General features: G+C 42.2%; 1 protein-coding gene across 2 annotated transcripts in view; it reads left to right on the forward strand.

Moving 5' to 3' along the window:
* Nucleotides 1-8889, forward strand: part of CPNE4 (copine 4) — a 577328-nt gene extending 568439 nt beyond the window's left edge. Inside the window, exons 15-16 of one of the 2 annotated variants that reach the window (XM_060011465.1) lie at nucleotides 2841-3077; nucleotides 7796-8889. In XM_060011465.1, the coding sequence (XP_059867448.1) occupies nucleotides 2841-3077; nucleotides 7796-7930 (372 nt within the window). In that variant the 3' untranslated portion in view covers nucleotides 7931-8889. The remainder of the gene's footprint in view (nucleotides 1-2840; nucleotides 3078-7795) is intronic. The other variant, XM_060011466.1, reaches the window with a different exon arrangement.
* Nucleotides 8890-23769: the final 14880 nt, after the last annotated feature.

The following is a 23769-nucleotide window of genomic DNA, read 5'->3' on the forward strand; positions in this document are numbered from 1 at the left end:
AATGAAAAGCCAGCCACATTCTGCAACCTGTTTTTCAGTGGCTTGCTAGGTAAGAATGGCTTTTACATTTTTAAATGGTTGAAAAAAATCAAAAGGAGAACAATATTTCATGGCACACAAAAGTTATATGACATTCAAACTTGTGTCCATCAGTAAAGTTTTAACGGAACACAGCCATGAACATTCCTATCAAGCACTGTCTATGGCTGTTTTCATTCTAACAGGCAGAGTTATGTCATTGCCACAGACATCATTATGGCCCGCAGAGCCTAAAGTATGTATTAGAGCCCCTGTACAGAAAATATTTTGCCAACGTCCGCTCTAGACCACAACAACTCTAAACTTTCTTGATGTGGTCGTGTGACTGTCAGGTTGTTTGCTCCTGTGGGTATTGTAGGGGGCAGGTAGGGGAGATCCGTGCCCTGGACCATGAAGGTCGAATCAGACAGGAGTTAGGGGAGGGTGGGGAGTGGACGATGAGGGCACAGAAGTGTGATTCACTCACAGGCCCACCTGATCAGGAATCAGGATGAGTCTCCATCCAGGTGTGGCACCTGCCATGGCCTCTAAGGCACACCCTGGGAAGAGTCATTTCTGGTTTCCTACACTGCTTCCCTCCAGCCCCAGGCCACCAAGCTGCCTCCTTCTGTGCCTTCTCCTTGCAACTCCCTAGCTCCTCAATCACTTCACCCAACTGAAACCTTCCTCCAAATTCCCAGGCCACCTTCTCTGTGAATGTATAAGACTTAAAAAGCATAGGTATGGATGAAAATTGACAATTCGAATGAATTTGAAAATTGATCAACTAGAACTAGGGGTGGGTAGTTAGTGGACATGGAACAGAATTAGTCATATATATATATATATTTTTTTTTGTTTGTTTGTTTGTTTTTGTCTGCATTGGGTCTTCATTGCTGTGCGCGGGCTTTCTCTAGTTGCGGTGAGCGGGGGCTACTCTTCGTTGAGGTGCTCAAGCTTCTCATTGTCGTGGCTTCTCGTTGCAGAGCACAGGCTCTAGGCTTCAGTAGTTGTGGCATGTGGGCTCAGTAGTTGTGGCTTGCAGGCTCTAGAGCTCAGGCTCAGTAGTTGTGGTGCACGGGCTTAGTTGCTCTGCAGCATGTGGGATCTTCCCAGGCCAGGGCTCGAATCTGTGTCCCCTGCAATGGCAGGCAAATTCTTAACCACTGCGCCACCAGGGAAGCCCCAGAATTAGTCTTTATATTAAACTGAATGGAAAGCATTCAGGACATGTGACTGTCTTCATCATAGTGTGAATTTCTCGTCTCTCTAATTGCATTTTTGACTGAGTTGTTTTGTTTAAAAACATTTTTTTCAGACTCACAGAGAAAAATGGGAACTCTTTAGCACTGCCAGCCTATATGCAGCTTTCTAAGTGTGAATCTCAAAAACAGATGTTTTCAACATGTGATTATTCTACCTAGCCTTTCACCTTTGAAATGTGGCAACTTGGAATGGTTTCATCATCCCACATTTATTCCCTGTAGATGTAGAACATATTGCAAAGATTACATTAGAAATTCTTTTGGGTTTGGCATGAGCAGCATCTCAGTGACCTCCTTCCCTCCCCTCTCACCTGAGAGGCTGTCATGATGCCTCTAACGACTAAGGACAGTGATGTCCTCCACTGGGCCTTCCCTCTCCAGACCCCGTAACCCTTCCCAAGCCCTTCCTGTGCTGATGAGCATGGAGCCTTCTCTCCAATCTCCATCTCAGATGAGTCACCCACCAGCCTGTCCAACCAGGACTTAGAGCAGGAAGAGTCTTCTGCCCACATCCTTGGAGAAGGGCAGCCACCTGCAGGCCACTCATTAGCCCAGGGCACACAGCCTTCAGAGGGAGAGACTGTGACCCTTGCCTTTTCTAGCAGGACTTTAGCACAGCGCCATCCACTAGAAATACAGTGAGAGGCATGCAGAGATTTTAATTTCTCCAGTAGCCACATTTTAAAAAGTGAATAGAAGCAGGGAAATTAATTTTAATAATATATTTTATTTAACCCAGTATAACTAAAACATTATCATCTTAAGAGGTATTCCATATAAAAATTATTAATAAAATATTATACATTCTTTTTTTTTGTACTAAGTCTTCAAAATCCAGTGTGTATTTTATACTCACGTCATCTCAATTTGGATGCTAAATTACCATGGAAAATACTTGATCCTTATATAGATTTTATAAGTTGATAATTGAGAAAGTGGATTCACTTATTTATAGTTGTTACAAACGTACTTAAAAGATTTCCAATAACTCAATCGGGTATCCACTTTTTAAAGTTAAATTTAAATTCATTCAAATGAAATAAAATGAAAATTTCTGTTTCTCCATTGCTTTCACCACATTTCAAGGGCACCATAGTTACATGGAGCTGGTGGCTATTGTAAATATTAGGCAGCTCGGCTTTAGACTCTTGCAAATCTCCAAGCTGAAGAGGACCGTATGAATGATCTAGCCCCACCCCTCATTTGAGAGATGAAGAGGCTGAGACCCAGAGGAGTTAAGGGAAAATTCCCAGCATCTCAGAGCAAGAGGCTTTGAAGCCAGCCCCCGACTCTTCTGCTGCTCTGTCTACACCCTGTGCTTTGTAACCATCACTAAGGTGATTATTAGAATTAACCTGCAATTACTGTGCCTGCCGTTAAGCTCCATTCATCCCAAGTCTTCAGTGTTTAGGGTTGTCAACACGGGCACTCAGGAAAAGTCAGTTGTCATTTGCTGTGGTCAGTATGCACCGGAGCCGCCGGAGTGTGTAACTGGCTTTGTCCTTGTCTCTCCCACCCCTCCATCCCCATCGTCTCCTGGTGTCCCACCGATGGCAGCAATACTTCATCCTGCTGATCCTGACTGACGGGGTCATCACAGACATGGCCGACACGAGGGAGGCCATCGTCCATGCCTCCCACCTCCCCATGTCGGTCATCATCGTGGGAGTGGGCAACGCAGACTTCAGTGACATGCAGATGCTGGACGGTGACGACGGGATTCTGAGGTCGCCTAAGGGAGAGCCCGTCCTTCGCGACATCGTCCAGTTCGTGCCCTTCAGGAACTTCAAACACGTACGTATATCTCAGGGGCTTCCCCTGGGAGAGCAGAAGCCCCCCCCCCATTTTTCCACCAGTGTTCGTAGTGAAGCAATGCCAGCTGTCCCTGCCTGGGCCAAGCCGATTCCCACCCAGGACATGTAGAGCTTGGCTTGCTGGAGAAAGAAGTATAACCTGAGTCAGTCATGCTAACTATGTGGCCAACATTTCATTGGAGCTTGGCCTCATCCACAGAATTTAGGGTCTCCAGTGTACCCAGGACTGCCATGTACAGTTGGGCAGGTAGTTCCCTGCTCAAGGTTGCCTGGCTGAAGTAGCAAAGAGCTGAAATTCGGCCTTGGTTCTCCTTGTCAAGCCATGTGCCCTGGCAGAGGTCTGTGTTTGCCTTGGCAAAGTATATTTTCAAAATGATAGAAACTTAAATCCTGTATAAATGTACAGTAAGCAGCATCAAAGATTTATTCAATTCATTAATGAGGGAAACAGCAAGATAATAAAGTTAGTTTAAAGCATGATATTAAACAGTTGTTTGTGGTCAATAGGGGAAAATGCTGGAATAAGTTTACTAAGGCAGAATCAAAACTGGTTCATCACCCACAGGGTTTAAAAAAAAAAAACTGATTCATACAGTTTCCCTCTGGGATGGCCGTGGCCCTGAAGAGCCCTGCAGAGCCTCCCCCACTGTGTCACAGACAGCCCCCTGTGTTCTTTTGTTCCATGCCCCAGTGAAAGCTCCCACAAGTGTGTGGACAGTGAGCCTGGGTGACTCACAGAGGGCAACTCAGCTACCATAGCCCATCTTCAACTTACCCAAGGGGAGGTTTCCAAGCCCCCAAGTTGTCTGCACAGGACAGCAAGGTGGGGCATCCTCTTCAAGTTGGGGTGTGCTGGAGCTGAATCGCCCACAGTTGTGTTCATCATTGAAACCACTTGCTCACATGGTGCCCAAGATGGGGGGAGGGTGTTCTTCCAGACTGTGATGTCCCACCCCGTCTTGTCAGCTTGACAGAAGTACCACAGGACTGACCACCACCCACAGCGTTGCCTGAGTGAATAGGGCTCCAAGAGCTTCTCCAAACCACCCTGTCCCCGCCCCCTACAGACACACACACACACACACACACACACATGCCACGGGGCCATGCACTGTTGCAGCCTCCACCCCGCCCCTGCTCTCCCTCACACACCTGCAGAGTGCCTGCTGTGTGCCAGCACTGGCACCACAGTGAGAGGAGGAGCCATGGGGCCCAGCCTCCAGGAATTTACTGGAGAACTGCCCGGTTGGGACACAGGTATCCGCAGAAAACTCACACCAAGCGATCTGTGGGCGATTGAGGTGGGCCACCCTGTGGCTACAAAACTTCAGAGAAGCAGCTGGAGCTGGGACATAAGGAGGACAGACCTTGTGGAGTGGGCAGGGAGGTGAGGGGTACCCGCAACAAGGAAGTGCCTGATCAGGGCGAGGAAGGGGGCTGACTCACTGCCCCGCTGCTCCAGGCTCCCAGCTCCCTGTGGTCCACTAGAGCAGAGTACCAGGAGTTTAGCACCCACCTTAGCTTCCTGAATTTCAAATTAGATTCTGAGAACCATTTCATTATCCAAACTAATCTATTCTGAATTCAATAAACCATAAATAAAACTCAAGATGAGGCACTGATATCATTTCATATAGCCAGGAACCCATGAATCGCCTCTCTTTTTCTGCTCTGCTTGGTAACTCAGAGCTTCGGACAGGGCAGAGGCTCTGAGCTGTGTGGCTTGGGGCAAGTTACTTAACCTCTCTGTGTCACAGACTTTCATCTGTAAAATGGGGCAAATAACACACACATTGGAAAATTAGAGGTGGGGCTTATATAACGCTCAGCACAGTGCCTGGTGCCTGTAGGTAGTTAATAAATGTGACTTTTATTACTGTTCTTGCCAGCTACTTTCATACTTTTTCTGCCTTATCCCAAGTAAATGGACCTCCAGGCCCTCTCTGCTCCCCAGAACCACCAGCACAGATATGCAAAGGGCGGGAGTATCATTGGGAACTGTGCTGTCCAACACAGTAGCAAAGAGCCACATGTTGTTATTTAAATTTAAATTCATTAAAATTAAATTTAAAAATCAGTTTTTAGTCACACTAACTACATTGCAAGGGCTCAGTGACAGCACGTGTCTGGTGACTACCACATTGGGCAGTGTAACTACAGGATACTTTTATCATCTGAGCAAGTTCTGCTTGACATACTGTTCAGGAATATTTTTGTCTTCAAATAACAGCAAATCCATCTCACAGTGGATTACATGGATTCTTAACCAAGGATGATTTTTCTCCCCAGGGGACATTTGGCAATGTCTGGAGACATTTTTGATGGCTACTTGCATCCAGTGGGTAAAGGCCAGGGATGCTAGTAAGCATCCTATGATGCAGAGGGCAGTCCCCACACAAAGAATTATCAAATATATCCAATATATCAAAATTGCAATAGTGCCAAAATTGAGAAACCCTGGATTATATAAGTACAGATATACTTTTCTCGTGTAGCTAGATGTTAGGGGCTGGTGGCTGCTGACATTAGTTTTTTTCAATGATTCAATAGTGTCAGGACCAGCACTTAAGAGATTCTTTTTGTTATTCCCTCACAATGATAAAATGGTTGCCATAGCTCTAGGAATCATATTCTAGTTCAAGGAAAAAAGGAAGAAGAAAGAGAAACAGAGCCAGTGATGTCTGTTAAAGAGCTCCAAGAAACACCCCCCAGGAAACTCCCACTTGGGTCTCAAACAATGAAATTGGATCACATGGCCATCCCTAGATGCCAGGGAGACTGGGAAGTCAAGTCTTTATCTTTCTAAACTTTGTGTGAGCAATGACCAGAGAGAAAAGGGAGGAAATGACTATTGTGTCTTCCCCAGTGTAAAAGTGGGCCATGATCTAACACATGACCCTGAGCAGTTATTTATAAAATAAAAGAGCATTCATGGATACCAATGTCCAACATACTATGGCATCTTCAAAATGTGAGCAGTCGCTTTAGAAACACTCCTCACTGTGTTTTCAGATTGTTTTTAAGGTACGTGTCTCTTACATTTTGAGCCTCCTAAAAACTCTGAGATAGGGGCTTCCCTGGTGGTGCAGTGGTTGAGAATCTGCCTGCCAATGCAGGGGACACGGGTTCAAGCCCAGGTCTGGGAAGATCGCACATGCCGTGGAGCAACTAGGCCCGTGAGCCAGGACTACTGAGCCTGCGCGTCTGGAGCTTGCACTCCGCAACAAGAGAGGCCGTGACAGTGAGAGGCCTGCGCACTGCGATGAAGAGTGGCCCCCCCACTCGCCACAACTAGAGAAAGCCCACGCACAGAAACGAGGACCCAACACAGTCAAAAATAAATAAATAAATAAAAATTAAAAAAAAAAAAAACACTCTGAGATAGAATGAATTCCTGTTCTTTCCTTTCTTGTCTCAGAATATCGGGGCTTAGCAAAGTTGAATGGCTGAGTGACAAGCCACATAGGAAGGAAAGAGCTAGAAACCTGGTCATCTGGCATTTAGTCCAGCCCCCTTTCCTTCAGGACTTTTCCAGAGGGACCTCAAACATTTCTCTCTGCTTCAAATTTTCAACCTCTTCAGTAATTGCTAACAATGAGGTTCAGGCAATCTTATTTGCCCAGTGGCTGGGGAGTTAGTAGTGAGTGCCAGGGTCAGAGGTCAGGCCCAGCTCTGCATGAGTCCAGAGTCCATGCAGAATATCAACCTCTACCTTTCTCTGCCCCAAGGCCTGCAGTGAGTCCATAATGCTGATATAAGAAAGGCTACATAAATTAGCACAGTATTCAAGACTCTCCATCACCTGGCCACAAGCTCATTTTCCAACTGAATGCCCCACCAATCCTGCATCCCCAACACACACACACACACACACACACACACACACACACACACACACATGCACTTCCTTTAGAGCCCCATCAGATGACTCACAGTCCCTAGAATGATCAAATGCCAATCCTTTCCTTCTCCTTGTTTCAAAATATACCCAATGTAAATACCATCTCTTCTTGGAAGCCTGCTGTGATTTCCTCCAAGATGCCTTAGTCTTGGTTTTTTGTGCTCTGGTCACACAGTGTCTGTGACTCCCTAAAGCAGTGCTTCTCAAATTTCAATATGCACAGGAATCACCTAGGCATCAAGTTAAAATGCAGATTCTGATTCATTAGTTCTGGGATGGGTCTAAGATTTTACATTTCTAACAAGCTCCCATTGATGTGATCTGCTGGTCTGTGGGATGTATCATGTTCTGCCTCATAGGAGGGTTAATTTCGGCCCCACCACGCTCCCCTCACATGACTGTAACTTCCTAATGGCAAGAATCATAGACCCTATAAACGCTCGCATAGTGCCTGGAACATAAATAGGTGTATGGATTTGAATGTAAATCAGACACAAAACTGCAAGGCAATTCTTTCTGCCATCCAGTGTTCACCCATCCTCAGATATGAATAGTTTTATATTTTGAAACAGACATGAAAAAATGTAATTATGAAATTAAAGGTTCATTTTCCAACAATCTGACAACTCTTGCTTGGAGTAGACACTGACAAGTACAGAATGAATGATGAATGAATGAATGAATGAATGAATGAATGGGACCAGCTGCTTAGAGCAGGACTCAAGTCTTTTAGGCTGATTTGGGTCAGATTCCCTTGGCCAGGTGCCAAAGTCACTGTGATTTCTTCTTCCCTGCAGGCATCTCCAGCTGCCCTGGCAAAGAGCGTGTTGGCTGAAGTCCCAAACCAAGTCGTGGACTATTACAATGGCAAAGGGATTAAGCCAAAATGTTCATCAGAAATGTATGACTCTTCCCGGACACTGGCTCCATGAAGTCTACACACTTTTACAGAGTCCTTGAATACTATTCCTGCTGATACTTAATACTTCTATTATCCTGTACTTAAAAAGACACAAAGGTACACATTTAAAAATAGCACGTTTTGGTGATTTTTAACTAACAATTTTTTTTGCATGTGTAGCCCTGAGGCCTGGATCTGCTAAGCCCTTGTATTGTTAAAGACTTTTTACAAAGAAACACAGATAATTATAACTTACTCTTTACATTACAGCATGTCGCCTTGATATAAAATGTTATCTGTATCTGTTTTTTATACAGGTTTGTTGAAATTTTGCTAAATTTCTTATTATCTTTACACTGTAAAGCATTTTGAAACATTTCTTGAACGTTGATAGCCAAAACATATTTGGTTTTATCTGCTACAGGATGAGAGACTTTTTAAAATGGCAGATGCATGGACTGTATTTTGCATGTTTAAAATAAAAAAAAAAAAACCATGCTGTTTTTGCAGTTGTCGGCCATAATTCTTCCCTGCTGAGAATGGTCCCTCCACTGAAAAAGGGGCTTATCCACCTAGAGGTGGTCTTCCTGAAGTGGGTCTGGGGCACCCAATCCAGCACCTCTCAGACTTCCCTGTGTATACAAATCACCAGAGAATCTTGTTTAAATTTTGACCGTGATGCAATAGGTGTGCATGGGCCCAAGATCCTAGAGCTCTGAGTCCCAGATGATGCCAGTTCAGGCCCCATGTTTATGTCACTCCTTAGGAATGACCTCAAAGTGTCTTCAATAGACCCATGACAGTGGAAACTTGTCAACAGCAAATAGCCATGTATTTTATGAATAAATTTGGTACTTAACGGAATTTTTTCTAAGACTTATAGTCTTGTTTCTCTTTTCAAGGCAATTTCTGAACAGTGTTCATGTAAGTGACTTGGCCTCAGGTTAGGAATAGCTCTTTCACAGTCCCATAGAAACATGTGGATCATGGTTTTTAACAGACAAGGAATTAAAATACTTAGACCCTGTTCGCCAGAAATAGCTGGTGGTTGTTTCTAACCCAAAACAAGGACATGAGCTTCAATGTCTATGTGCCAGGAACATAGTAAGCAATATGTGTAATGAATAGATAACTATTCAATAGATAGATGCTTAATGAATAAATGGAATACTACTCAAATAAGTGAATGCGTGAAAGAACGAATGAATAGACTTGTTAATGTGCTTCATGATCAACATCAAATCCACTGTAGATTTTTAAAATTTTTTTAACATTTTTATTGAAGTATAGTTGATTTACAATGTTGTGGTAGTTTTAGGTGTACAGCAAAGTGTTTGAGTTTTATATATATATATATATATATATATATATATATATATATATATATATATATATATATATACACATATCCTTTTTCATGTTCTTTTCCATTATGGTTTATTACAGGAAACTGAATATAGTCCCCTGTGCTGTACAGTAGGTACTTGTTGGTTATCTATTTTATTTTATTTTATTTTTTTACATATTTATTGGAGTATAATTGCTTTACAATGGTGTGTTAGTTTCTGCTTTATAACAAAGTGAATCAGTTATACATATACATATGTTCCCATATCTCTTCCCTCTTGCGTCTCCCTCCCTCCCACCCTCCCTATCCCACCCCTCTAGGTGGTCACAAAGCACTGAGCTGATATCCCTGTGCTATGCGGCTGCTTCCCACTAGCTATCTATTTTACGTTTGGTAGTGTATATATGTACATGCCACTCTGTCACTTTGTCACAGCTTACCCTTCCCTCTCCCCATATCCTCAAGTCCATTCTCTAGTAGGTCTGTGTCTTTATTCCCATCTTACCCATAGGTTCTTCATGACATTTTTTTTCCCTTAGATTCCATATATATGTGTTAGTATACGGTATTTGTCTTTCTCTTTCTGACTTACTTCACTCTGTGTGACAGACTCTAGGTCCATCCACCTCACTACAAATTACTCAATTTCGTTTCTTTTTATGGCTGAGTAATATTCCATTGTATATATGTGCCACATCTTCTTTATCCATTCATCCGATGATGGACACTTAGGTTGCTTCCATCTCCTAGCTATTGTAAATAGAGCTGCAATGAACATTTTGGTACATGACTCTTTTTGAATTATGGTTTTCTCAGGGTATATGCCCAGTAGTGAGATTGCTGGGTCATATGGTAGTTCTATTTTTAGTTTTTTAAGGAATATCCATACTGTTCTCCATAGTGGCTGTACCAATTCACATTCCCACCAACAATGCAAGAGTGTTCCCTTTTCTTCACCCCCTCTCCAGCATTTATTGTTGCTAGATTTTTTGATGATGGCCATTCTGACCAGTGTGAGATGACATATCATTGTAGTTTTGATTTGCATTTCTCTAATGATTAATGATGTTGAGCATTCTTTCATGTGTTTGTTGGCAATCTGTTTTTCTTCTTCGGAGAAATGTCTATTTAGGTGTTCTGCCCATTTTTGGATTGGGTTGTTTGTTTTTTTGTTATTGAGCTGTATGAGCTGCTTGTAGATTTTGGAGATTAATCCTTTGTCAGTTGCTTCATTTTCAAATATTTTCTCCCATTCTGAGGGTTGTCTTTTGGTCTTGTTTATGATTTCCTTTGCTGTGCAAAAGCTGTTAAGTTTCATTAGGTCCCATTTGTTTATTTTTGTTTTTATTTCCATTTCTCTAGGAGGTGGGTTGAAAAGGATCTTGCTGTGATTTATGTCGTAGAGTGTTCTGCCTATGTTTTCCTCTAAGAGTTTGATAGTTTCTGGCCTTACATTTAGGTCTTTAATCCATTTTGAGCTTATTTTTGTGTATGGTGTTAGGGAGTGTTCTAATCTCATACTTTTACATGTACCTGTCCAGTTTTCCCAGCACCACTTATTGAAGAGGCTGTCCTTTCTCCACTGTATATTCCTGCCTCCTTTATCAAAGATAAGGTGACCATATGTGCATGGGTTTATCTCTTGGTTTTCTATCTTATTCCATTTAGCTATATTTTTGTTTTTGTGCCAGTACCATACTGTCTTCATTACTGTAGCTTTGTAGTATAGTCTGAAGTCAGGGAGCCTGATTCCTCCAGCTCCATTTTTTGTTCTCAAGATTGCTTTGGCTATTCGTGGTATTTTGTGTTTCCATACAAATTGTGAATTTTTTTGTTCTAGTTTTGTGAAAAATGCCATTGGTAGTTTGATAGGGATTGCATTGAATCTGTAGATTGCTTTGGGTAGTAGAGTCATTTTCACAATGTTGATTCTTCCAATCCAAGAACATGGTTATTTTATATATAATACTGTGTATCTGTTAATCCCAACCTCCTAATTTATCCCTCCATGCCCCCCTTTCCCCTTTGGTGACAAGAAGTTTGTTTTCTATGTCTGTGAGTCTATTTGCGTTTTGTAAATAAGTTCATTTGTATCATATTTTAGATTCCACATATAAGCGATATCATATGATATTTCTCTTTGTCTGGCTTACTTTACTTAGTATGATAATCTCTAGGTCCATCCGTGTTGCTGAAAATGGCATTATTTCATTCCTTTCTATGGCTGAATAATATTCCATTGTGTATATATGTACCACATCTTCTTTATCCATTCATCTGTTGATGGACACTTAGGTTGCTTCCATGATTTGGCTATCGTAAATAGTGCTGCAATGAAATTGGTGTGTATGTATCTTTTAACGGTTTTAATGGTTTTCTCTGGATATATGCCCAGGAGTGGGATTGTTGGATCATATGGTAATTCTATTTGTAGTTTATTGAGGAACCTCCACACTGTTCTCCATAGTGGCTGCACCAATTTCCATTCCCACCAACAGTGTAGGAGGGTTCATCTTTTCTCCACATCCACTCCAGCATTTATTGTTTGTAGACTTTTTGATGATGGCCATCTGACCAGAATGAGGTGATGCCTCATTGTAGTTTTGATTTGCATTTCTCTAATGATTAGTGATGTTGTGCATTTTTTCATGTGCCTGTTGGCGATCTTCGTTTCTTCCTTGGAGAAATGTCTATTTAGGTCTCCTGCCAAATCCACTGTAGATTTAACAGGTGTGGATTGAGTGGCTGTGGCTGTCAATCAAAATGAGACACCATGTCATTCTCAAATATCTGTTGGGATCCACTACATTCATGCCAGGATGCCTGGGGTCTGGGAGATAGGGTGCTAAGGACAGAGTCCAGGTTTTCTGTCAGAACCTTAAGGCAGCCGACTTCCATTTTCATGGCCAGACTCAAGCCCAGCTCAAAAGACTAATAAAAATAATAACTGTCACTGTACCAGCCACTGTTCTAAGTGCTTGTCACAGGCTACCTCATTTAATTCTCCCAACAGCCCCAGAAAGTAGACAGTATTATGTCTCATTGTGCAGATAAGGAACTTAAACACACAGAGTTTGGGTGACTAACCCAAGGTCATACAGCTATCAAAAGACATAGTCAGGATTCGAACCAGATACTCTAGCTCTTGAGCACAAACTCATTTTATAATTCCCATTTCAGCTACCCTTCTGGCACCTTACCCATCTACTTGCCATATTCAGCAGCAGATTATTAAGATATTTGAGGGAATGAGCCTTAAAATATGGCCTTTGCCTCCGTTTCAGAAATCTCTGTCTCATCTGGTGATCTCATCTTCTTTTCGTGGGCTTTTGGCATCTTGTGATGTATAACATCCCGCTGGGAGCAGTGGAAGAATCTCGAGACACACCTAGGTCTTCCCAGCTTCTTGCTACCAAGGAGACCACGTAGATGAGACATTTCAAACACAGATGCTTCCAGGAGCCGAGACACCATATGAACAACTGAGGAGGAACAGGTTTAAAGGGAGGGATATAAAGAAAGGGGTGTGGTGAGGATGGAGGAAAACTGGAAGGCAAGTGTGCAAAGGAGGGCTGTTCCACCCAGCTCCAGGGGCCAGGCAGGACCATGGCCCCAGTGCAGCCAGACCGTTCAGTTTTTCAAGACCATTGAAAAATGTGATATTTCACATAAAACCTGCCAATTTGTAAATAGAAAAAACTCATTCAAAACGATTCAACAATCGTTTTAAACACTAAAAGGGCTAAAGTGTCTGCATCAAATGAAAAATACCTCTGGGTTCCCATTGGCGCTGGAGTGGCCTGCCCTCCAACAGGCCTCAGTAGATAATTCCTGAGGACCCCGAAGAGGTTTTATTTCTGTGGTTTGCATCTATTGATATTTGCTGTATTTTAAATTGAAACTGAAACTATAATATGTTTATTAATTCATTTATGTCAAATTATATATTAACATAAGAATATTTTTAGAAAAACCTATATTTTCAAAACCAAAAAAAAGTCAGTGAGACAAGCTGCATTGTGCCTTGCTTAACAAAAGCCAGCTGAATTCTTATATCTGCTTCTGCATTCAACCTGTTGTGAAATGATGTCTTGGTTGAAGTACAGTGAAGAAAATCTAGTCTTAGGTGGTTATGTAGTTGGTAAGGGGAGGAATATTTTTAAGATAATTGTGCTAATTCTTTTTACCATGACAAAATTCAACCAATGGTAGTTTCTTGAAGGTTAGTTGCAATTTGGAATATGGAAGCATATCAATAAATGCTTCCTGGCATTTTCCATAGTTCCTTTACCCATGCATGATTCTGCAACATCATGCATTGGTCATTCAGAAAATGATGACCCACTCAGTTATTCACATGTGCCAAATACTTCCACAGTTTACAGCATAAATAAAATCACATTCTTCTGCTGTATAATATCACAGCTGATCTCATCAGACAGTCTAAGTATTGAGAATCTGTCAAATTCCAGTGGCAGACTCAGGTTTTCCAAAATTCTGTTCTTTGCTAGAAAGCTCAAATGCTGTCATTGGAAACATGTACTGTCAGTTGTTTTTCTTGAAGTGGCAGGCTCACTTCATTCATTTTCAAGAAAATATCTCCCGAATACCCATTTGTGAATAACTCCAATTTCTGTATCAGCCTTTTGTTGAGTAAAAATGGTGTTCCATGTGGGGAAAGGGCACATGTGCTTTTCTTCGAGGTAGAGGGGCTTTCTGGTGCTTTGATTTGATCACCCAGCATATGAAAAAGACATGGGCTCAAGGGTCGAGATTTAATAAAACTAATAATTTTTCTGCTTCTTAAGACCATCCTTAAGAGAAACTGCATGTTCTTTCCTGCAAGGTTGTGCTGGTGAAAATAGAATGACCACTGGTAAAGTGATGCCACCTTGATGTGAGCCAAGACACGAGCAGTTTTCCCCACTGATGCTTTTGCACTATTGGTGCAAATGTCGACAACGTGAAAAAGGCAAATAACATCTTAGTGTTATTGTAAAAAAATGTTTTCACCTCACAGGCTTCCTGAAAGGGTCTCAGGGACCTTCGGGAACCACACTTTGAGAACTGCTTGCTCTAGACCTCCTGACAAGAGGTCTATTGTTTGTTTCGCTATTTCTCCGTAATAAATTACCACAAGCTCCGTGGCTTAAAACAGCACACATTTATTACTGAACACATTAAGTCAGAAGTCTAGGGAGACTCAGCTGGGTCCTCTCAGCCTCATAAGGCTGAAATCAAGTTCCCTGAAGTCAGAAGTCTAGGGAGACTCAGCTGGGTCCTCTCAGCCTCATAAGGCTGAAATCAAGATGTCATCGGGACTGCATTCCTTGCGGAATGCCCTGGGAAAGAATCTGCTTCCCAGCTCCCTCAGGCTGAGGTCCTGTTTCCTCATTGGCTGTCAGCTGGGAGGTTGGGTGGGAGTGGTCTTTACTCCTAGAGGCCTCCATATGGCTTTCCATACGGCCCCTCCAGCACTGATGGGTCAAGCACCTCTCAGACACTGACTCTCCCTTACTTCTTCTGCAGCATCTCTCTGACTCTAGCAAGAGAAAGTTCTCTGCCTTCAAGGTTCATGTGATCACATTGAACCACCCAGGTGATCCAGGACTTACTATCCAAAGATCTGTAACCTTAATGACATCTGCAACATCCCTAATGTCATGGAATATAACATGTTTATATCTTCCAGGGATTAGGGCTTGGACATGTTTGAGTGGCCATTCTGCCTACCCAGAGGGAATGCAGGATATTGCCAGATGATTCTAAAAGGAAACATGGAGTGTTCAAGAAATGTAAAAAGGGCTTCCCTGGTGGCGCAGTGGTTGAGAGTCCGCCTGCCGATGCAGGGAACATGGGTTCATGCCCCAGTCCGGGAGGATCCCACGTGCCGCAGAGCGGCTGGGCCCGTGAGCCATGGCCGCTGAGGCTGTGCGTCCGGAGCCTGTGCTCTGCAACGGGAGAGACCACAACAATGAGAGGCCCATGTACTGCAAAAAAAAAAAAAAAAAAAAAAAAAAAATATATATATATATATATATATATACACACACACAAAGGTTGCCCACGGAGACAGAAGGAGAATACAGACAAGGCCAAGGAGTGACGGTAAAAATACCTGCTGATTCCAAATCGCTGCCCAGGAGAGTATCCTCTAAATCTGTTTGAATACCTTGTTTCTTCAGTCTTTCCAGAACTTGCTAAATACCAACCTGCACTAAGCTTGGGGGTGGGGATGAGGATGTAGGGGGGAGTTAGGAGTGAAGGAAGCAGAGGATACATGGTCTCTGCGTCCAGAGGAGCTCCCAGCCCAGAGCTGCTCTCTGATTCTAGGACTTTGGAATCCTGTTAGACATACCATGCATGCCTTAACATTAAGACACACAAGATTTAAGGACTTTCTCATGAAGATGCTCTTAAATATTGAAAGAAGAGTGGTGCAGGGAAAGAGGTGGGGACACGTGAGAAGAAACAGCAAGCCTGCCAACTATTCTCATCCTCCTCCTCCTCCCTGCCCCCTACATGAGACTGACCTTCAAATCAGTCCAGAAAAAATTCTACTTTCTCAATACATCTAGACACTCTGCCCTCCTACTGAGCACAGTTCAGTGGAAATACCTAGTATTTTCCAGCCAGAACAACCTGGATACAAATCCAATCTTTGCTACTTCAGAGTTGTATGATATCCCTGATCGTCAACTTTCCCATCTGTGGAATGGGGAGAATAATTTCTACTTTGACAGGTTTCCTTGAGGATGTGAGATAATGTGTGTAACCCTGTCTAGGGTTGTAGGTTGGGTTTCCCAAGAAGCAAACTCTAAGACTGAGATTATTGTGCAGGTAGATTATTAAGAGAACATTATTAAGGGAATATTCTTGGGATTATGAGCTGTGGAAAGAGAGGGAAGGAGGTATTACTGGGCAGAGGAGATGTTGGATTGCAACATAGTCCTTCCAAGTTACCCCGAGTTGGGACAAGGTGGCCACGCCTTTATACCCCCTCATAGACCAGCCAGTGATGTAAGCTGCCTCAAGAAGAGGGGTGACTACTGGGCATATACCCTGAGAAAACCATAATTCAAAAAGATTCATGTACCAAAATGTTCATTGCAGCTCTATTTACAATAGCCAGGAGATGGAAGCAACCTAAGTGTCCATCATCGGATGAATGGATAAAGAAGATGTGGCACACATATACAATGGAATATTACTCAGCTATAAAAAGAAATGAAATTGAGTTATTTGTAGGGAGGTGGATGGACCTAGAGTCTGTCATACAGAGTGAAGTAAGTCAGAAAGAGAAAAATAAATACTGTATGCTAACACATATATATGGAATCTAAGAAAAAAATAAAAGGTCATGAATAACCTAGGGGTAAGATGGGAATAAAGACACAGACCTACTAGAGAATGGACTTGAGGATATGGGGAGGGGGAAGGGTAAGCTGTGACAAAGTGAGAGAGTGGCATGGACATATATACACTACCAAATGCAAAATAGCTAGTGGGAAGCAGCTGCATAGCACAGGGAGATCAGCTTGGTGCTTCGTGACCACCTAGAGGGGTGGGATAGGGAGGGTGGGAGGGAGGGAGATGCAAGAGGAAAGAGATTTGGGAACATATGTATATGTATAACTGATTCACTTTGTTATAAAGCAGAAACTTAACACACCATTGTAAAGCAATTATACTCCCAATGAAGATGTTAAAAAAAAAAAAAAAGAAGAGGGGTGGTTTGGAGTGAATAAGTCCTTCAGTCCTGAAGGGGAGATCTGGGTTTCACAGCACAACAGCCATGACACCTGGCATATGACAAGTACTTAACACATTGTAAGTACACATTGTATTATAATTGTCAGCATCATTTTTATCCTTCTTTTTATAGCCACTGCCCTGGCTTAGTTTAAGTCTTCATCATCTCTTGTCTGGGATATGAAAGAGCCTCCTAACTGGTTTTCCTAATCTACATTGTCTTCCTCAGATCTGTTCTCCATACCATTGCCAGAGTGATGGTTATAATCTAAGCCTCTCACTGCCCTGCCTAAAATCCACCAGTGGCTCCCCACAAACTTCAGAATAAAAAAAGGTCACTTTAAAGTGACCTTGAACATAACATATACCTGACTTTCCCATCTGATTCTTGCCCACTTTCACCGCCCCCCTTGGCCACCCCGCTGCTATTTGACAACCTCTTCACACTGCATTTGTTGAAGCTTCCCCCAACCCACCTCTTCACTCTGTTGGTTTCTGCTTATCTTTGAGGTCTCAGCTCAGGCGACAACTGCTCTCAGAAGCACCCCCCCCCCAAACCAAGACGTGGCCAAGTATTGGTATTCCTCTTATCATTTCCCTTTTCATCTGTGCATACTTATGTCAGAAGTCCCTCCGACTAGGACCTGAGTTTCTCCCAGAAAGCTGAGTCCTTCGGTCTTATTGTACAGATACAATATCAGAGCATGCAGGGTTAAACCAGTAAGAGGAGGTGCCCTTCTGGTCAATGACAGACCTCCCCACAGTCTTCTGAGAAATGCAGCTGCCACACACAAATCAGATTCTGGTGCATTAACTTCCATTCCACCACAAGTCACTGTTCAACACAAAGATTCCCAGACCAACAGGATGAAGTACAACAAACTTATAAGAGAATGTGACCAGTATCTTAAGGTTGATGTGATACAATGACATAATCCAGATGTTTCCAAAACTTCTCCTGCCTTTCATTAAAAACACCAACAGAATAGAGGGATGAAAATGTTTGGGAACTAGAAACAGAGGTTCACAACACTGTTAATGTATGAACTGTCATTGAATTGCTCACTTCAAAATGACTAATTTTATCTTATGTATGTTATCTTACATGAATTTCACCTCAATTTTAGAAAAAAAAAAAAAACAATACATACCCCAGCTTATTTGATGAGCAGACAGTCCAGTCATTCACCAGGTTTCCTCCTGGACCCACCCTCACTTCTCACCTTGGATGTGGCTCCAGGTTCTTCTGCTAATCACCCTCCTTCCACATTAGCACATTTCTGGGCTGCTGCATCTTCTCTCAATCATACTCCACCCCACCTCCCCCCACCCATCACCACCACCACCATGGACACAGTCCCCATGCTTAATTCCCCAAAGTACAGCCAAGAACACACAGTAGCGCTCAACAAAACTTTCCTGAATGTTTGAACTGAACAAAGAACATTTTTAATGTGATGGAGATGCATTTAAAAGGGGATGCCGTATTTGCTCTAAGAACTTGTGGATTATAAGATGCACCATTCATCTCATAACTCCTAAGAGAAAAAAAAACACCATAAAATATTTACAAGAATTTCACATTTGCCAATACAGCACACATTTATCCCCCAAATCCCATTCTTCTTTCTTCTTTAGAGTCAAAATGCATCTAAGCCTTCTTCATGTTGTGACTTTAAATGTGTTTCTACCATTTACACATAAGCAGAGCATCACAAATAAGTGTTGGGATTTGTAACTGCTTGGGACCTTGACCTTTTGGGATTTTTAGGGCAGATAATATAATCCTGACGTTTACCCAAGAACACTGAGGTTTTGTATGTGTTTCCAATTTGATGAAACTTACAGTGGTTTCTAATTTTAAAAGCCCATTGTGGATTCACAAAGGAACACCAGTCAGCCATTCCATTCCTGCCTGTTTCTGTGGCTCCTGAGAACATAAAAGGGCCCTAAAACTGCAGCCTTGCTAATGGAACAAAGAATACTTTTCTCCAGAACGTAAACACAGCTTCAAGTTCAGGCATTATGAATCATTTCTCTAGTCTTGCCCAGAAACTTCTGAAAGAAAAATAAAATAGATTCAAACATACATTGGTTTCTTATAGTATGGAGTGCCCTGTTCTTTTATACATCTATGTACATATATGCACATATATTCATTAGCTTTCACTTTGTAAAATTGAAAACAGAGCTGAAGGTTGGCAGGGTTCCCTCTAAGGTGAACAGACAGGATTTCCCTCATTATTGCCCCATCCTGATGGTCAGGTGAGATTTCTAAGAAAGGAATTTCTTTCACAGGTGATTAAAAGGCATGGTGTATTTCAAAAGAAAGATCTTTTCTTCCCTCTTGCATATTGAATGATTTTTCTAAATGACATAAAATGCTAAGGAGTACCTCCTGCATTCATTAACAATCCACAGGTAAATCGTTGGCAACCAGCTGGGATCCACTGGGACCACAATCCCTGCATTATGGAAAGCAATCAGAGCACCAAATGTCAAACCCAGGTGGACTGGAGTGTGGGATATGAAAAATATGTACACCCACAGGGACTGGATTAGGCTAAGAAAATAATTTCATAATCAAATTCATTTAGAGTTAAATATGAATCAAATGAATTGAAAGTGATTAAAAATATCATTAAATATAGCCACAGTCAAGAAATTACCATCATGTTCTGTTTATGTCTCTTTATTTAATAGCCTCAGGATCAGAATGAACTTAGCTGAGCTGCCATCCTGCAGGTCTCAGTTCATTCTAGAATGTGCATTTATCCATTCTAGCAAGAGTAGTTAACAAGCTGGTCCTACGCTCTTGAAGAAGGCTGACTCAACATGGTTATGAGCAAGAGTTTTGGTGTCAGGCACAAATATGTTTCCTAGAGAACATAAATTTAGTTACCTTCTCTGACCCTCAGATTTCTCATCTGCAAAATGGAAATGATACTATCTGCCTCTTGGGGTCCTTGTGAGGACTTCAGGAGATAATATCTTTAAAATGTTGAGCTCAATTGTGTGGCATATAATAAGCAGTCTCTAAGTCATTATTTGTAGCATAATGGGCAAGGTGTATAGCCTGGAAGACAAAAAGATGGCTAAAAAAATAATAAGTACGATGAAAAATGCACAAAACTGTAGCATTTGATGACCATTGTCACAGTGGCTAGATCACGGATAAACATGTGACCTCAGCCAGGCCAGAAAATCCAAACTCAGGACTTTTGCTGGAGCTCCCAGGAGAGAGTAACTGTGCCCTGACGTTGCTGCCCTGTGAGGACATGAACCTGCAGGTGGGGGAAGACTTCGCTGGTGCCTCATGGGAATGAGGCCAGTGCAGAATGAAGAGGTGAAAAGGGAAAAGGGAAGGCAGCATCCTGATAACCTTAGCCAGGCTCTGGATCCAGCCTCGCCCCTGGAATTCGCCACCACCAAAGCCTGTAGTTATCCTTTTGCTTAATCTAGTTGAAGCTGGACTTCTGTTGCTCACAGCCAGAGATTTTTGACTAATGTAGCTTGACCTTGGGCAGAGAGGAAACATGGCAGGGCAGGGGTGGAGAGAGGTGGTGCTGCATGGCTGTTCCTTCTCTCACCAGCTATGAAGGGAACCCGTTCCCCTCACTTCTTTCTGGTCACTGAACCCTTGTGGGGCTGTGAACTATCTAAATTAATACAAATTACTCATCTACTAATATTTGGTTGTAAGTCTTCCACCTTAGGACTTTGGAGAACAAACTCATCTTTGATTTCCCTGTAGGATTTAGGGTAGAGATAGCAGGTGGGATTTGGAACGTAGAAAGTCCTTGCATATCCATTGAATGAAACAAACATGTTGCCCATTCACCAATTTTTCCTTGTGTGAGATGGAAAAGAGACAGAGGAGATACAGGCAATTTGTTTCTGGAATGGATCAAATCATCTGAGTTGCCACTGCAGGTAAAGGGCAAAAGGAAAGTCCTCCTCTCTTCTGCCTGAGGGAAACCCACCCTGTTCCTTCTTAAAATTCTATATCTACCACTTCTTATTATTTCCCATATGATGACCCATTACATTTTTCATTTCAGGATTTGGAATAATTCAGAAACAAAGGAGAGATTAAAATCAAATCTTTCTCACATTCTTGGAAGCAGGAAGGACATTCTAATTAAGGTGTTCTCTAAACTTGCTAGAAGTTTAAGGGGAAAAACTGAGAAAGTTTCAGGGAGAATGGCTCCTTGTCCATGGGCTAGTGTCTTTTTCCTCCTGAAGAAAAGTCACTCTGCTTTAGAGTCCAAGAAAGCATCCATCAGGACCAGCATCTTTCTGCTGCCTGAGACCTCCAATTTCCAGTCCTGGGATGCTTCCCTGTGCTCATGGGAGGAAGAGCCAGATTTCAGTGGCAAAGTCAATTTCCCCAAGAATCAATTTCTGATATATTTTATTTTGTTGTCTGACCAAGTCCCAAACTCCCTTTCGCAGAAGGCCTTGCCTCAGAATGACATTTTACATTTAGACAGTTCCAATCTAGCTGATATTTCACTTAAAAGATCATTTCCCCCCTTTTCTACTGGTCATAACTTAAGCAAGGAGATGTTTTATAAATAACTTCTGCTTTCAGTCACCCAAAACAGCAAACCCAAGGGCTCAGCATCATGTAAAGTGGAAAAATAGAATGGGAATTAGGAGACCTGGGTTCTAAAGCAGGCTGGACTAGGTACATGCCTTTCCTATGGATGTTTACTAAGTATCCATCTTGCAAAATTTATCTAACCTCTCCAGCCACAATACTTTCCTAATAAACTGTTGTGGGGATTAAATAATAATATTTGCAAAACATTTACCATTACACCCAACACTATATAAGTGGCTCAAAAAATTATTATGAGTCTTTTCATTACTACCATTACTACTGGTGTGATATAGCAGTGGTTCTTTTTCCAGAAAACTCATATTCTCTCAGACAAATTACTGTTCCCATAATGACTATTCACTTGAAGGAAACTTTAAGACAAAGTTTGCCTACCCACACCTGGCATTCTCTGCACTGCTCCTTGACTGAAGAGTGTGGATTCCAAGGGTAAAGAAAGAAACAGAAGGAAGAGAGAAGAGTAGGCTTAGCATATTATACCTTGTCCAGAAAGGAGCCCAGTCTCCTTGATGGTAGTGTGATGATGAGGATGATAAAGATGATGATGGTGATGGTGATGATAAAGCTGATGAAGAAGGTGGTGGTGATGGTGATAAAGCTGATGATGATGGTGGTGGTGCTGGTGATGATAAAATGATGGTGACAATGATGATGATGGTGGTGATAATGGTGATGTTTTTAAACAATGAAAACACTATTCTTTCATATGCTATATTTCTGTGGTATTGGAAGGAGATCAGAAAACATGGAGATAAAGGACACTAGAGGCAAAACAATGACAAGGAGATGTCCTAACACCTGTTAGGAAACTTGCATGACTGCATCAAGATGAACTTGTTCATGTACAAAATACCAATGAGAAAGTTAGGAAAGGATAAGTCAAGATTTTTCACAATTATTACAATATCTAACAGAAAGTGAATGTAAATATTATTAGTAGTGATAGTAGTCGACACTTTTTTTAGTTCTTACTATGTGCCAACTACTGTGTTAAGCACTTTGCATGCATCATTTCATTTCCTCTGTACTGTTTCCTTAAGAGGGTTTTTTTTTTTTTTATAGATGAGGACGCTCAGAGAAACTAAGTGATTCCCCCCAGGTGCATGGAAATAGTAGCAGACACAGGATCTGAACCCCGACTTTCCCACTTCTAAAAAAAGTCTGCTCCTAGCTATTATACGAGGCTATCAAGTCCTTTGCTCCTGATGTTGGTGGATGAGGCAAAAGGAGCATGTTGGTGAGCAAAACAGAGTCTTTTGCTCTTGTTAGTCATTTGGTAACCCAAGTTCAGGCCCTTTCACCCAAGCTATGGTTCTGTGTTTGCCTCGACTTCTGTTGGTGAGATAATTCTGACTACTCTTGATATTTCACATCAGATTCATATATTTTTTACTGACGTATAATTCACATACCTCAAATTCTCTCTTTCAAAGTGTACATCTCAGTGGTTTTTAGTATATTCACAAAGTTGTGCCACCACCACCACTAAAATTTTCAAGTGTTTCCAGGGCTTCCCTGGTGGCGCAGTTGTTGAGAGTCCGCCTGCCGATGCAGGGGACACAGGTTTGTGCCCTGGTCCGGGAGGATACCGCGTGCTGTGGAGCGGCTCGGCCCGTGAGCCATGGCCGCTGGGCCTGCGCTTCCGGAGCCTGTGCTCCGCGGCGGGAGAGGCTACAGCAGTGAGAGGCCCGTGTACCGCAAAAAACGAAAACAAACAAACAAAAAATTTTCAAGTGTTTCTGGAGCTCTTATTATATATATATATATAAAACATATATATTATACATATATATATAATATTTCTTTTTCGTGGGGGTGGGTAACACATGGCTTGCAGGATCCTTAGCTCCCTGACCAAGGATTGAACCCACGCCCTTGGCAGTGAAAAATGTGGAGTTCTAACCACTGGACCACCAGGGAATTCCCCTGGAGCTCTTATCATAAATGTAAGATTTCTGGGAGAACTGAGGAAATACATTAATATTACCCTGCCTTGAAAGAGTTTGCAATCTTGTCAAGAACGCATGGCTCATAAACTTAAGCCTCCTCACTACTTATAATAAAAGAGAATAATACCGTACAAGAATGTAATATATGCAGTAAGTGCTAAGAGAGAGGAATTAACAGGCAGGTCTAGTGATGATGA

This window comes from Delphinus delphis, chromosome 4 (genome assembly GCF_949987515.2).
Source record: "Delphinus delphis chromosome 4, mDelDel1.2, whole genome shotgun sequence".
NCBI lineage: Eukaryota > Metazoa > Chordata > Mammalia > Artiodactyla > Delphinidae > Delphinus > Delphinus delphis.